Consider the following 14,216-nt stretch of genomic DNA (forward strand, 5'->3'; position numbering starts at 1 on the left):
TGGGATACACGTATAACACAAACATACAACCATTTTCTTTAAATGGGAGAAATTTAAAGTGCTGAAAAATATTCTGCAAAAATGTTCATAATATGGACACATTTTCTGCACTTTAAATTTCTCCCACTTAAAATAATGGCTGTATTTTTGGATTATGAATATGGCATCATGTCTGCCAGCCACTGGGACCAAGATGCCTTCTATGAGTAAGGGCAACACTTTGAAATGAAATGGAAGACAATAAAACTGAAGAGTTAACTTTATGTTTATATAGATTCCATAAGAAAATCAGCATTTAAATTTTCTCCCATTTTCAAGTGTCACATTTACAAACAGCAGGCATCTTTCTCTCAGTGGCCTGTAGACACTGTGCCATATTTATAACAGAAAAATACGGCCATTTGTTTAAATGGGAGGAATTTAAAGTGAAGGAACATGCTTCATAAAAATGTAAGGGGCATATGTATCAAGCCCTTTTCCCGTTCGCAAACGGGCCGATTCTCAGAATCGGCCCGTTTGCGAATGGGAAAAGGCCTATTGGGATGTCTCATCCCAAAAGGACATCGCAAATTAGAGAATCGCAAAATTTGAGATTCACTATTTTGCGATAGCATTTAAGGAATCTCAAATTGCGATTCCTTAAATGCGACGTATGAAGCACCCAAGTTGTGCGACTTTGGCATAAGAAATCGCAAATTACCACCAACTTCAAGTTGGTGGTAAATTGGGATTTCTTTGAAAAAAGCACTTTTTTGCTTTCTTCAAAGTGCCATGTGTGCCACATTTGCACACATGCACATTTCAGGGGTGCAACAGGGTGTCCTTTTGGAACCCTTGCACCCTTGAAATTGCATGCGCAATTTGCGAGTACCTATTGGGTACTCGCAAATTGCGCATGCAATTCCTATTCATTCCTATGGCCTCTTGGCCCATAGAAATGAATGGTAAACGATTCCTTAATTGCGACTCGCAATTTGCGAGTTGCAATTAAGGAATGTCAAGGATTCGCAAAAAAATTGCAAATTTTATTTACATCTCGTTTTGCGATTCTCAAATAGTGATTCTCTAAAAATCACTATTTGTGAATCATAAATGCATTCTTTGATACATATGCCCCCAAGACCGTTATTGGCTTAAAGTGGAGAAACACATTAGGATAATGTTTCATAGAAATATTTTTACTCACTTTAAATTTCTCCCATTTAAAAACAAAATGACTGTTTTTTTTTTATTTATAAATATGGAACAGTTTCTTCTGGCCACAGAAATATAATTTTGTTCTCCGAGTTGAGATGGACTTTTATTTAAGAGTTAAATATCTCAGTCCTTCAGTTCTTCGTGTCTGTGCCCCAGCCAGGGTCCAACATATGACTGAGCACTGCTCATTATCAGGCTCTGCTATCTGCAACCTGATGATCATAATGTAAAATTAATTCAGCCTTCCCTTAACTTTAAAAGAAAAATGTGACCCTGTCCTTATTTAAAAATGAACTCAAGGCTGTGAGCTACTCTGAAGATGTCTGCAAGCTACTGGAAGCTTGCGATGAACCGGTTGGAGAAACCTGGTGTAACAAATACAGAAGGGTTCTGCTTACTACTTATGCGCTGCTGAGCTGGCAAAACCTTTTAAAACCTATTTTTATTAAGCATTCAGCCATCTTGGCCTTTGCATACAAAAGGAATAGAAATCTTGTGTTATTAAAAGGAATAGGCATTTTATATTATTGAAAGCAGTCAGGCAAGTACTGCTAACAGTTAGGATGTATAGTAGCTGGGGAAGGGAAATGAGAGTTGTCAGTAAACAAGGGTTCTAAAATCTGTATGCATGCTGTCGGTACAAACAATTTGGGTCTTATTTTTTCAAGCTACACTTCCTAGGCTCTCTGGATAAAAGTACTTTCATTCTGATGCCAGGTTCATTTTAGTTAGAAGCTAGACATTAAGAGTGGAGGAATACCAATAGAAGAATAATATCAAGGAAACTAAGTTACACATAACGTTGATGTGAGATTACGGCTAGATATAGGATATCCCCCATAGCAACGTCCTTAAAAAATACTGCATATATATTTAGTCAGAACTAAATATGAGTGAAATATCAGGTAATGATTGTCGTGAAGGTACAAGAGGATTTACCATTAGGAAAAGTAAGGAGATATGGTCAAAACATGCATAGCTTACATGAATAATAGCAGAATTAGGTCATCAATTGATCAACAGTGTGCATCAAACCTGCTCTGGGTAGATGATGCCAAATGTTCATTCACCTGTCTTTTTTCAAAATATTGTATCATTTTTGTAACTTGAATTGAAGTTCTGCATGAAGTGTGCACATGCTGGAAAGTAACTGCTGTCCTTTTCGTTTGAAAGCAATAAATATGGTAAAATCAAATTAGCATGTTAATAAGGACAAAAGACAAAGATTAATGCACTTTTTTCTATCGCTTTGTTGCATTAATAATGACCAGACCTGAGCAATCAGCCACATCTTAATGCTCAAGTTTATTTTTGTAACCAAAACGGAGATGCAAAAATCTATTGGCATTGTAGAATGTAACTTCAAGTTGAACATTACAAGTTAGTCCAGCATTTAGATTCACATTAAAACATTTATTTCTACCCCAGTCAGCATTGCACTGAAATCTTCCATTATAAATGTATGTCGATTTCTTTTTCTTCAGTAACAGAATCACTCGAGAAGGTGTGAAATGTTTAGCAAAACTTTTGCAACAGAACACAGGTCTAGAAATCCTGGATCTTTCATCAAACAGAATGGAAGACGATGGAGCGATGTATCTCGCCGAAGCCCTGTCTATGTACAACAACAACCTCAAAGCGTTAGTATTACAAACATTTACTAACATTTCCAATGCCACATTTCTCCTTTGTGTAGATTCTTATGCTCGCATACAAACTGTATTCTGCCACCAAAACTATAACAAAGCAAGTATTACACTCAATATTTGAGATGTGTTTCTGTCACTGCACCTCATAGACACTACATGGCCTGATATATAGGTGGGTGACAATGGTAAATTCTTCTTTCTGGTGGAAATATGAAATCTGAAGAGGAATCCAGCAATGGGGTTTCCTACACCATATTAGTCTAATGGCTGCTGGCCTGACTTGTCTGTAACACTCGTTCTTAGAGTTATTTTGGCCTGGAAACAGGCACAGGGGTTCCAGCAGCATGGAATTGTATTGTCTGGTGAACTGGGGCATAATGTTATGTTATATCCACTTCATAAAGCGCACGTTCACCGACAGGTTTCTTGGTGCTGGATTAAGAGGCCGTTATCTGGTCAGGTTTTTAGCTATATGCTTGTGAGAACAGCTACATTTTAAGCATCCTTCTAAAGCACATGTCGTTTTCTGCTCGTCTGATTACAGTTGGGAGTGTGTTCCAGACCTGGGGACCGAGGACTGAGAAACTGGGTCCTACCAAACTCTTGTGTTTAAATCTCGGAGCCATTAAATGGTTCATTTGGGCTGACCTGAGGTTGGGCCTCGGGATATAGCTCTGGATTCTTGCAGATATGTATTTAGGGCTATTGTTGTGGAGTTATTTAAAGATGATACATCCTGTTTTAAATATGTACCGTGGTAAATTTATGCATGTCTTGAAATTAATAAAGAAATCTTAAACCTAAATATGGACCGTTGAGCCACCAGGAACCAGTGTAGCTTCTTCATCAGCGGCTTGATATGGCAGTGCCTTGGTTGTTGGAAGACGATTCTAGCTGCTCGGTTTTGTGCCATTTGAAGTCTACGATGAGGCCTTTAGGGAGTCCTAGGTAGAGGGCGTTTACATAGTCAATTCAAGTTATGACTAGTGCAATGATAATTTGGATAGTTACTTCTATTAAGAAGAATTTCCTGATTTTTCTAATTTTTCTTAGTTGGAAGAAGCATGATGACGTCACGGTGCTTATCTGGGGTTTCATGGACAGGTTCTCATCAATTTGAATACCTAGGCTTTTTACGGCTGTCTTTGGAGTAGGGGGAGAGCCCATCACTGTTAGCCAATAAGCAGGGTCCCAATTACTTATCTTATTGTTTGTTATGACAATCTCTGTCTTATCAGAGTTGAGTTTTAGCTGGTTGCTCTTCATCCAGTCTCTGATGTATAACATGGTGTTCTGGCAGAACTCCTTTGAGTTAGATGCATCATCGATGGTAAGGATCAACTGATGTCATCAGTGTAATTATATATTTTCACCTTTTTCTGTTGGAGAGTGTTTATCAAGGGATGGATATAAAGATTGAAGAGATGAAGGGTTAGAGAAGATTCCTGTGGTACTCTGCAGTTCAGATGAACTTTTGCTGAGCAGTAAGGAGAGAGGTGGACAAACACACCTATATACATATTCACAATATGCAAAGGAGAATAGCAAGAATGCTGAACACCTTCATCACAAGGGAGGTTGAATGAGTACCTCCCCAACGAGAATTCTTTTTTAATAATGGTATCTTTTCCAGCACAATGTATCTAAGAACATGGCCAAGAAAGCATAAATTGTGAAAGGAGGTCATGGGAAGTGTGTGGTTCTCACAGGGTCTCATTTTGCCATAGAGAACAAAATGAAGTGCACAAGCCATAAAATCTGCCAGATTCTCACGTTCGCAAACAAAGAAAATGTGTGCATTTGCTGATGATCACTGATGCAGAGTGGGATAGGTGCTCAGGCTGGCTACAGGGCAGGTGGCCTAGGCACAGATCCAGGCAGCCAGCTCCATCTGATCCTTCCCAAAGCAGTAGTGTTACGTCAGTCATGTGGCTTCCTCCTACAATGTCTAAATGTAATCTGAACCCTTTCCCTTAGCTCACACTGTGTAGTGGGTTGAGTAAGAATCACTGACCAAGCCTCACCATGTGACAAGTGAGGAGGGGTGGGGTGAATAGAGGTGAGTAACGCAAGCCACCTGCTAGGGCTGCAGCATACAGTGCCCAAACTCACATTCTGTTGGTGCCTTTACAGTTCAAAACACTGTAGTGGGTTTAACGGGCTGCACAAGTCCTACTGGGAAAGATGCCATGCATCTGCAGAGCGTGTAAGAAAGAAGGTGCCAACTGCAGGGATCCCCAAAGCCCTAATGCAAAAGCCTCCATTGAAGTTAAATTCATCACCTCTCCAAGATTGTATTCCTTATTTACCATCTAAATCTCATGTCCCATAGGAAATATTGCTGATTCATGATGGGAGGTTTTCTGGCAAGTAAAACAATGCCTCTGCCAGGGTTCCTCATCCTCATCCTGATGCTGATGCTTCAGTTGTGGTGTTTCCCCCAAAACATCTTGAGTACGGTCAGTCTAGTGGTCTTCCACCTATCCTATCCAACCACTACTGGTTCTGCAAGGCTGTCGGAGATTTCTACATCCTTTCTATTGCCCTTTCATCCAGTACCAGAGCCAACTCTCTGGGCTTGTGGTAGGGTTTCCTTCTATTCTGCTTCTTAGTCACTGCCCTTTGCTGAGCCATCAAACTTCAGAATACCCCACACACCTCGCTTGAGAGTAAGGAATGAAATTGGTTCTATTTTATCGGAAACTCTTATTTACAGCCCGGGTCAATACAGTGAGCAGGGGTGTCAATCTTCTGATCTCTCTAGTAGGGAAATGTCTCCAATTGGGCATCGGGTTGAACTGTCAAGAATTCCTGTCATGCGAGGGGAGGAAAACACGCCCTTATGTAAACAGGAGAACTGTTACATAACTCAAGGAAAACACGCCCTTATGTAAACAGGAGAGCTGTTACATAACTCAAGGAAAACACGCCCTTATGTAAACAGGAGAGCTGTTACATAACTCAAGGAAAACACGCCCTTATGTAAACAGGAGAGCTGTTACATAACTCAAGGAAAACACGCCCTATAAAGGGAGGAACCGGGAGGTACAACGCTGTCGGATATTGTGTTTACACCGACGTACCTGCTTAGTGAAGAGCAGTGTTCCGGAGTGGTGCTCCAGTAAGGCAAGAACGGAGGTAGGTCGAGTCGTTACTCCCTGGGCCGTGTCTTGCCCCATCGTCACCTGTGAAGGACCCGGAAGCTCTACCGGATAACCATTGAGCTTCGCTTTTTGACTCGGCTGAGTCAAAGCGCAGTGGCGCTTTTGCTGGTTGGAGTCGTAACTCCCAGCCCGACCAGAGATACAGGGACTGCCAGCTGTAACGCACACCAGGAGGTGTTTGCCGCATTACAGACTCGGAAGTCCACGGGATCGATCGAGCGGCTGCTCTCGGTTCAGTCTTCTTTGCTTGTGATTGGGGTATCGGTGACGCATCACCAGGAGGTGACTCCGCGTCCCGGTGCAGTCTGAGGAAGAGGTTGAGCGGCTGCTCCCTTCAGGTAGAGACCCCGGCTGGGTGTTTCCCTGACTCCTCGATTCTCCCCAACACTCTTCGTGCCCCTCACAGCCTACCGATTGGCATTGTCGGCCATTTCATTTCTGCCCTCTGTTGGCATACGCCGGGATCGGCGTATATGCAGAGGACGGTTAGGACCATCCGTGCTGTGGGCTGGTAACGTACTTAGCCTGGAGGATTCCAGTGACTATAACCTTTGTTTATTCCTTGTATTATTTTTGCCTTCATTAAAATAACTAAACCTTCACAAGTGGTTGCGTTCTCATTATCGTGTCTGTTAAACGATCCTGAGACGTTCAGGGCGTTACAAAATATCCGACCTTAATAACACTAACTGTCTCCCGGTCGATAACAGACATGGCAACACTTGATGATGTGCTGGCTGCTTTAGCGACCGTGCAAATTGAATTGGCTGCCTCCAGGCAAGAAACAGCCGATGTAAAAGCCAGACTGGATGCTATCCAATTGGACCCGCTCACGCCCAGCACCTCCCTCACGAACCAGACCCCTGCGGTAGTAGTGGAAATGCCGGTAGCCGTCCCCTTGGCAACACCAGAGAGGTACAGTGGGGATCCTAACACAGTGCAGGTATTCCTCACACAAGTGGCGCTACATTTATCGTGCAAACCAAGGGCGTTCCCCACGAGTCAGGCTCGTGTGGCTTTCCTTATATCCTATTTGGCTGGAAACGCGGCACAATGGGCCGTACCTCTGGTGAGCAGGGACGACCCCATCTTATGTGATTGGGGTGCTTTTCGCGAGGAATTCCTGAAGGTCTTCGACAGAAGGGCTGACTCGTACACGGCGGACCGTGAAATGCTTGAGTTGAGACAGGGATCCAACGACCTGGTGCAGTATCTCAACGCGTTCCGAAGGCTGGTTGCGGAAACCAAGTGGCCTGTTGCTAAACAGACGGCGCTCTTCCATCACGGGCTGTGCGATGAGCTCAAAGACGCCGTGGCTCATATTGACCCACAACCCAAGACATGTGAGGGCCTTATCAACCTGGTATTACGGCTGGAACATAGGCTAAGTGAAAGAAAGGGGGATCATGGGAGAAAAGGAAAATCCCTTCCATCCTATGTGACAGTGGGAAGTCCTGAAACTGCCACCGCATCCAAGGGAGAACCCATGGACATCGGCGCAATCCGAGCGAGCCTCACAGCCACGGAGAAAGAGTCACGCCGTAAACAAGGATTGTGCCTATATTGTGGCAAAAAAGGCCACTACGTACGTGAATGCCCTGCCAAACCGAAGACGTCACGTTATCGGGCCAACCGGTCGGTAACAGCCGTGGTGGACGTACCGGCGGAAAACTAGAGGACTCCCAGACCAAAGAAGGGGCATCTCGGAGTCACTCATCCATCCCTTCACTTTCCAACTCGGTCACTAAGGGACAACGACACCTGTTTCTCACGGTGCACGTGGGAGTGCATGACCAGTGGATACCCGTTGTGGCCATGGTGGATTCAGGGGCCACTGGCATGTTCATGGACCACAACGAGGCATGCAGGCTAGGGCTAGTGCTTCTTCCCAAAGCTGTACCCGAAGACGTCTATGCTGTAGACGGAAGGCGATTGGTGTCGGGGCCCATCGGGCAGCACACGGGGGTCCTTCCGATGAGATGTGGGAGGAACCATTTGGAACAAATCGATTTTAACATCATCCGAGCGCCCCAATATGGCGTCATATTGGGATTGCCGTGGCTACAGAAACACAACCCCTCTGTGGATTGGCCAACACATCGCATCGAACTGACGTCACCGTATTGCATCCTGCATTGTGGAATAAGAACGGAATCCCTTGACGCAGATGAGAGCGGGAGTCAGACGGTGGCTACAGCGGCAGAAAAAGATGTGGCTCTCCCCCAGGCTTATCACAGTTTTGAGGTACTTTTTGAATGAGGTATTCAGAGAGGAGTTGGATATCTACGTGGTCGTATATATCGACGACATCCTCATCTATTCGTCCAGTGTGGAGGAGCACGTACACCACGTCAAAGCTGTGCTCCAAAAGCTGAGGGAAAACATGCTGTTTTGTAAACTCAGCAAGTGTGACTTCCACGTCACATCCGTGGAATTCCTCTGAGTGATGCTGAGTCCAGAGGGACAGGAGATGGCAGAACGAAAGATAAAGGCGGTGAAAGAATGGCCGGTGCCCCAAAGCCTGAAGGACGTCCAAAGTTTCATTGGCTTCGCCAACTTTTACAGGCGGTTTATAGATGGATTTTCAGGATTGGTGGCCCCAATCACACAGCTACTGAGGAAGTCCAAGGAGTTTGTCTGGTCCCCTGAAGCGAACACAGCCTTTGAGGCCCTGAAAAGCGCCTTTGGTAAGGCGCCGGTGTTGGCTCACCCCGATCCGGATCTCCCCTACGTGGTGGAAGCGGACGCATCGGATGTGGCGCTGGGGGCTATCCTGTCCCAACGCAACCACGACACAGGGGTGCTTCATCCCGTTGCGTACATGTCCCGCAAACTCAACGACGCCGAACGCAACTACCATATTGCGGAGAAGGAGCTTCTCGCAATCAAGGACGCCTTCACCGAATGGAGGCATTGGTTGATGGGGGCAAGACATGTGGTATCGGTGTACACGGACCATCGGAACCTACAGTTCATGACGGCCACAAGACACCTTTCTCCCAGACAGCTGCGGTGGATGATCTTCTTTGCGGGGTTCAACTTCCGCATCACATATCGGCCGGGGACGGAAAACCGGAAGGCAGACGCCCTGTCCCGTCAATCTGCAGTTAAGGAACCATTGCCTGCGACCGAGCATTCCATCATTTCCCCGAGGATGGTATTGGGGGTTATCCAACCGGATACTTTCCTGAGGGGAATAAAGAGAGGGATCAGGTCATTCGCATGGCGGAGGTGGCTCCTCAGTCACAGAGAATGGCAGCTGAAGGACGGGATACCCCTGAAGGGCAGGTGCCTATTGATACCCACACCTAGGCTAAGGAAACAAGCATTCATCTGGTGCCATGACTCTCCATGCGCAGGTCATTTGGGCTTTGAAAAAACGGTGGCTAGCATGGGACGGCATTTCTGGTGGCCAACCATGAGAGTGGATGTCAGGAGGTGGGGACAGGAGTGTCCTACGTGTGCTACCATGAAGGCCGACCATGGCCGAACCCAAGGGCTCTTACATCCACTTCCGACCCCGGATAGACCATGGGATAGCATATCACTGGACTTCGTGGTGGGCCTACCGGTAGACCAGGGGATGACGGCAATACTGGTGGTGGTGGATTACTTGACGAAAATGGGGCACTTCATCCCCTGCAAGAGAGTCCCTACGGCCGGGGAATTGGCGTCACTACTCCTAAAGAATGTGGTACGACTGCATGGATTACCTGGGGTGATCGTGTCGGACCGGGGGTCGCAGTTTACTGCGCAATTCTGGAAGACTTGGTGCACTGCGCTGCATGTTAAGACCGCCCTGTCCACCAGCTACCACCCTCAAACGGACGGCCAAACCGAGCGCCTGAACCAAACGCTCAAACAGTATCTGCGATGTTTTGTGGACCAGGGCAGGGAAAAATGGGTCGACTTGCTATGGGTTGCAGAGATAGCCTATAACAACGCCACTCACAGCTCCACACAGTCATCTCCGTTCTATAGCAACTATGGCCAACATCCCAGGCTCTTGCCATTTCTACATCCGTTCAGAGAGGACAGGATTCCCGCCACAGCGGACAGGGTGGCACACATAAAAGACACGTTGATGCGCTCAAGGGCTGTCCTAATAGAGGCCAAGAGAAGATACAAGGCTGCGGCAGACAGGAAGAGAAGGCCCGGGCCACTGTACCGCACTGGAGACTACGTCTGGATATCCACAAGAAACATGAGGTTTCGAAAGAACAGTGTGTTCCATCCCAAGTACATGGGCCCCTATCGAATTACCAAGTGTATGGGTCCCGTGAACGTGAAGGTGTGCTTGCCCCAGTCATTGCGGATACACCCTGTCTTTCATGTATCATTGCTCAAACCAGCACCCTCCAAGCCGTCTGGGACACCTAGGCCGGTATGCGTGGAGTCGGAGGTGGAGTATGAAGTGTCGGGCATACGGGCGTCCAAATGGCGCAGGGGGAAGCTGTGGTACCTGGTTGCGTGGAAAGGCTATGGCCCGGAGGAGCAGTCATGGGAACCGGCTGAAGGGGTTCATGCTCCGCGCTTGGTCTCCTTGTTTCATCGGCGTTTTCCTGCCAGCGCTGGACCCGTGGGGAGCCGCTGAGAGGGAGGATGTACTGTCAAGAATTCCTGTCATGCGAGGGGAGGAAAACACGCCCTTATGTAAACAGGAGAACTGTTACATAACTCAAGGAAAACACGCCCTTATGTAAACAGGAGAGCTGTTACATAACTCAAGGAAAACACGCCCTTATGTAAACAGGAGAGCTGTTACATAACTCAAGGAAAACACGCCCTTATGTAAACAGGAGAGCTGTTACATAACTCAAGGAAAACACGCCCTATAAAGGGAGGAACCGGGAGGTACAACGCTGTCGGATATTGTGTTTACACCGACGTACCTGCTTAGTGAAGAGCAGTGTTCCGGAGTGGTGCTCCAGTAAGGCAAGAACGGAGGTAGGTCGAGTCGTTACTCCCTGGGCCGTGTCTTGCCCCATCGTCACCTGTGAAGGACCCGGAAGCTCTACCGGATAACCATTGAGCTTCGCTTTTTGACTCGGCTGAGTCAAAGCGCAGTGGCGCTTTTGCTGGTTGGAGTCGTAACTCCCAGCCCGACCAGAGATACAGGGACTGCCAGCTGTAACGCACACCAGGAGGTGTTTGCCGCATTACAGACTCGGAAGTCCACGGGATCGATCGAGCGGCTGCTCTCGGTTCAGTCTTCTTTGCTTGTGATTGGGGTATCGGTGACGCATCACCAGGAGGTGACTCCACGTCCCGGTGCAGTCTGAGGAAGAGGTTGAGCGGCTGCTCCCTTCAGGTAGAGACCCCGGCTGGGTGTTTCCCTGACTCCTCGATTCTCCCCAACACTCTTTGTGCCCCTCACAGCCTACCGATTGGCATTGTCGGCCATTTCATTTCTGCCCTCTGTTGGCATACGCCGGGATCGGCGTATATGCAGAGGACGGTTAGGACCATCCGTGCTGTGGGCTGGTAACGTACTTAGCCTGGAGGATTCCAGTGACTATAACCTTTGTTTATTCCTTGTATTATTTTTGCCTTCATTAAAATAACTAAACCTTCACAAGTGGTTGCGTTCTCATTATCGTGTCTGTTAAACGATCCTGAGACGTTCAGGGCGTTACAGAACTAATGAGACACATTTACTATTGCACCCTCCACTACAGGTGTTCCAAAGTAAACTCATTTGCAAAGGCATGAAAACTGGTGGCTAGAAAACTGTGATTACATAAAATCAGTCTGAAAAGAATGCCACTGACTCCTGGTGGACCGAAACATCAAGCTCAAGGTACTTTCCACTGTGCATTAAGCATGCAGGATCACTAAGCTAGGATAACTGCAAAATTTGGCACCCGATTAAAAGCCATCATGGAACCTGCATTCTGTGATTGCAAATCTTATCATTGAGATATCATTGAGATATCATAGAAATGGCTAAAACACAGCAGAAGATGCTCTTCAAGAAACACCTGACTATCTGATCGATCCAGACTTACCTTTCATTGAACTGCATAGAGCTGTGAACACAAAATACTACTCAGGGTTTTTTACTGGATTCGAGCTAGGCTTGTGCTCCTGTCACCGCTGCTAAAACACAGATCTTGTAAAGGGCACAACAGCGGTGCTTGCAAACTTCTCTCCCACAGCAGTGCAGCATCGGAAAAACAAGCGCTGGTAGGACGATGCATCGATTTTGCAGTCTTTTGCAGCAGGAACATCCTCCAATGGCCCAGAACTGGTATTGGCACCACTTGGCAGGTCAGAACACGCATGAGTGGAGTTCAGGTAGGTTGCAGTGGAAGACTTTGATGGCCATGACACTTCCAATAGGAGGCAAGCACACGCAAGCACTTGGAGAACGTTGGAAAAGCAGAATTCAGAAGCAAAGTCCAGTTCTTTCACTGCTCAAAGACAGAAGCAGCAACTGCAGGCCAACCCAGCAAAGCAACACACATCAAAAGGGCAGTATTCCTCCTGACAGCTCTACTTCTTGGCCTCAATCCAGAAGTGTTCTAAAAATGTAGGTTTACAGGTCCAATACTTCTACCCCTTTTCGTTTTTGAAGTAGGCATGTACGTCAAAGGGAAGTCTTTGTTGTCCACAAGATCCTGCATTGGGCAGAATACTATGACAAGTACCATGGGTAGACGTAGCTCCACGGCCAACCTATAGGCCTACAGTCATATCCAAGGACACATACGAAATTCGTAGATGGCCTCAACATGTTTGTAACACCAGGACTGTAATGATATCCAGTGGCAGATAAGAAAGATAGTAACCACCAATATACACTCAAGTGCCTAAACTGTCTCTGTCTACCTATGCATGTAACTCAAGAATGAACATTTTTATACTTCACTGTATTTAAAGTTTTAAAACCTAATAAAAAAATGTAAACACAAGATCCTGCCTTGCCCTGCCTTAGCTTCAGACATACTACAGGGTATGGAGCCACCATTGTGAGAGGCCAGGCTCAGCCCTATTCAAGTGTCAGTGACACCTCCTCCCACCACTCTAGCTCAGGAAGGCTCATCAGCCTAGTGATGGGTCATCAGGCTATGCAAAGCACACCTCAGCTCCCTTTGTGGGAGTGTCTAGAGTGACTGCACAAACCTAGCTGTTAGTTTAAATCAGACGTTGACTCCACTGGCCGGCACAGGATGGAAAATGCAAAAAATACCCACTTTCTAAAAGTGGCATTCTCAAACACCCTATTTAAAATCCACTTTTGCTAAAATATGTGTTTTTAAATCATGAGCTCAGAGTGCCCAAACTCAAAGTCTCTAGCTCTTCCCAATTGAAAGTTACACTTGTAAAATGTTAGAAGGCAGTTCCAAATGATAACCTGTGGCAGAGCTAGTCCTTGCAATATTGAAAAACACACTTTTCTTCATTTTACTATCAGGACATGTTAAATACACTAGTACATGTCCTACCTTTGACATGCACTGAGCCCTGCCCATGGGGGTACCTTGAGCCTACTTTAGAAGTGGGTGCCTTACATGTAGTAAAAGGGAAGGGTTGGGCCTGGCAAGTGGCTGCACTGGCCAGGTCGACATGGCATGTTAAAACTTCACTCACAAAAAAGTGCATGACAAAACCAGTGCTGCAGGCCCACTAATAGCATTTGATTTACAGACCCTGGGCACAGACAGTGCACTTTACTAGGAACTTACCAATGAAACAAATATGCCAATCATGGATAACCAATCATAATCACAATTTACACAGGGGGCATTTGCACTTTAGCACTGATCAGCAGTGGTAGTGCCCAGAGTACACAAACCAGCAAAAACGAAGTCCAGAACACACTAAAAAAATACAGATGGTAGAGGCAAAAAGACAGGGGAAATCATGCCATGTCTAACAGCTGTGATTTATTTTTGGCATTGACGTTTGTAAATAGGCCTATAATTTGTAAAAAGCCAAAAAAAAATTCCTAGCAATGATTACTGTAAGGTTCACAGAAATAGAAGGGTTAAACAGCGTTTGCAATTGTGTTAAATAGACTGTACAGAGCATTGAGCGTTTCTTATTTTCAGGTCCTTTTTAGGACTCAGCTAGACATTGCATGCACTGTCTTGAAGAGACATGTTGTGTTTAATCTGTGGTCTTCAGCCCGCCCACAGGCTTCCCGTTTGTTCGCTCCTTCGTCTGTCTCATTCTTTGTCAACATATGTCCCTGGCATGCATG

The 14,216-nt window shown here is 46.1% G+C and overlaps 1 protein-coding gene across 9 annotated transcripts in view; it reads left to right on the plus strand.

Annotated features, from left to right (window-relative positions):
• Positions 1 to 14,216, plus strand: part of LRRC34 (leucine rich repeat containing 34) — a 341,237-nt gene that overhangs the window by 313,405 nt on the left and 13,616 nt on the right. For all 9 annotated transcript variants that reach the window (XM_085633736.1, XM_085633737.1, XM_085633742.1 and 6 more), the window contains one exon: positions 2,682 to 2,837. In XM_085633736.1, coding sequence (XP_085489862.1) covers positions 2,682 to 2,837 — 156 coding nt within the window. The remainder of the gene's footprint in view (positions 1 to 2,681; positions 2,838 to 14,216) is intronic.

This window comes from Triturus cristatus, chromosome 11 (genome assembly GCF_964204655.1).
Source record: "Triturus cristatus chromosome 11, aTriCri1.1, whole genome shotgun sequence".
Taxonomy (NCBI): Eukaryota; Metazoa; Chordata; class Amphibia; order Caudata; family Salamandridae; genus Triturus; species Triturus cristatus.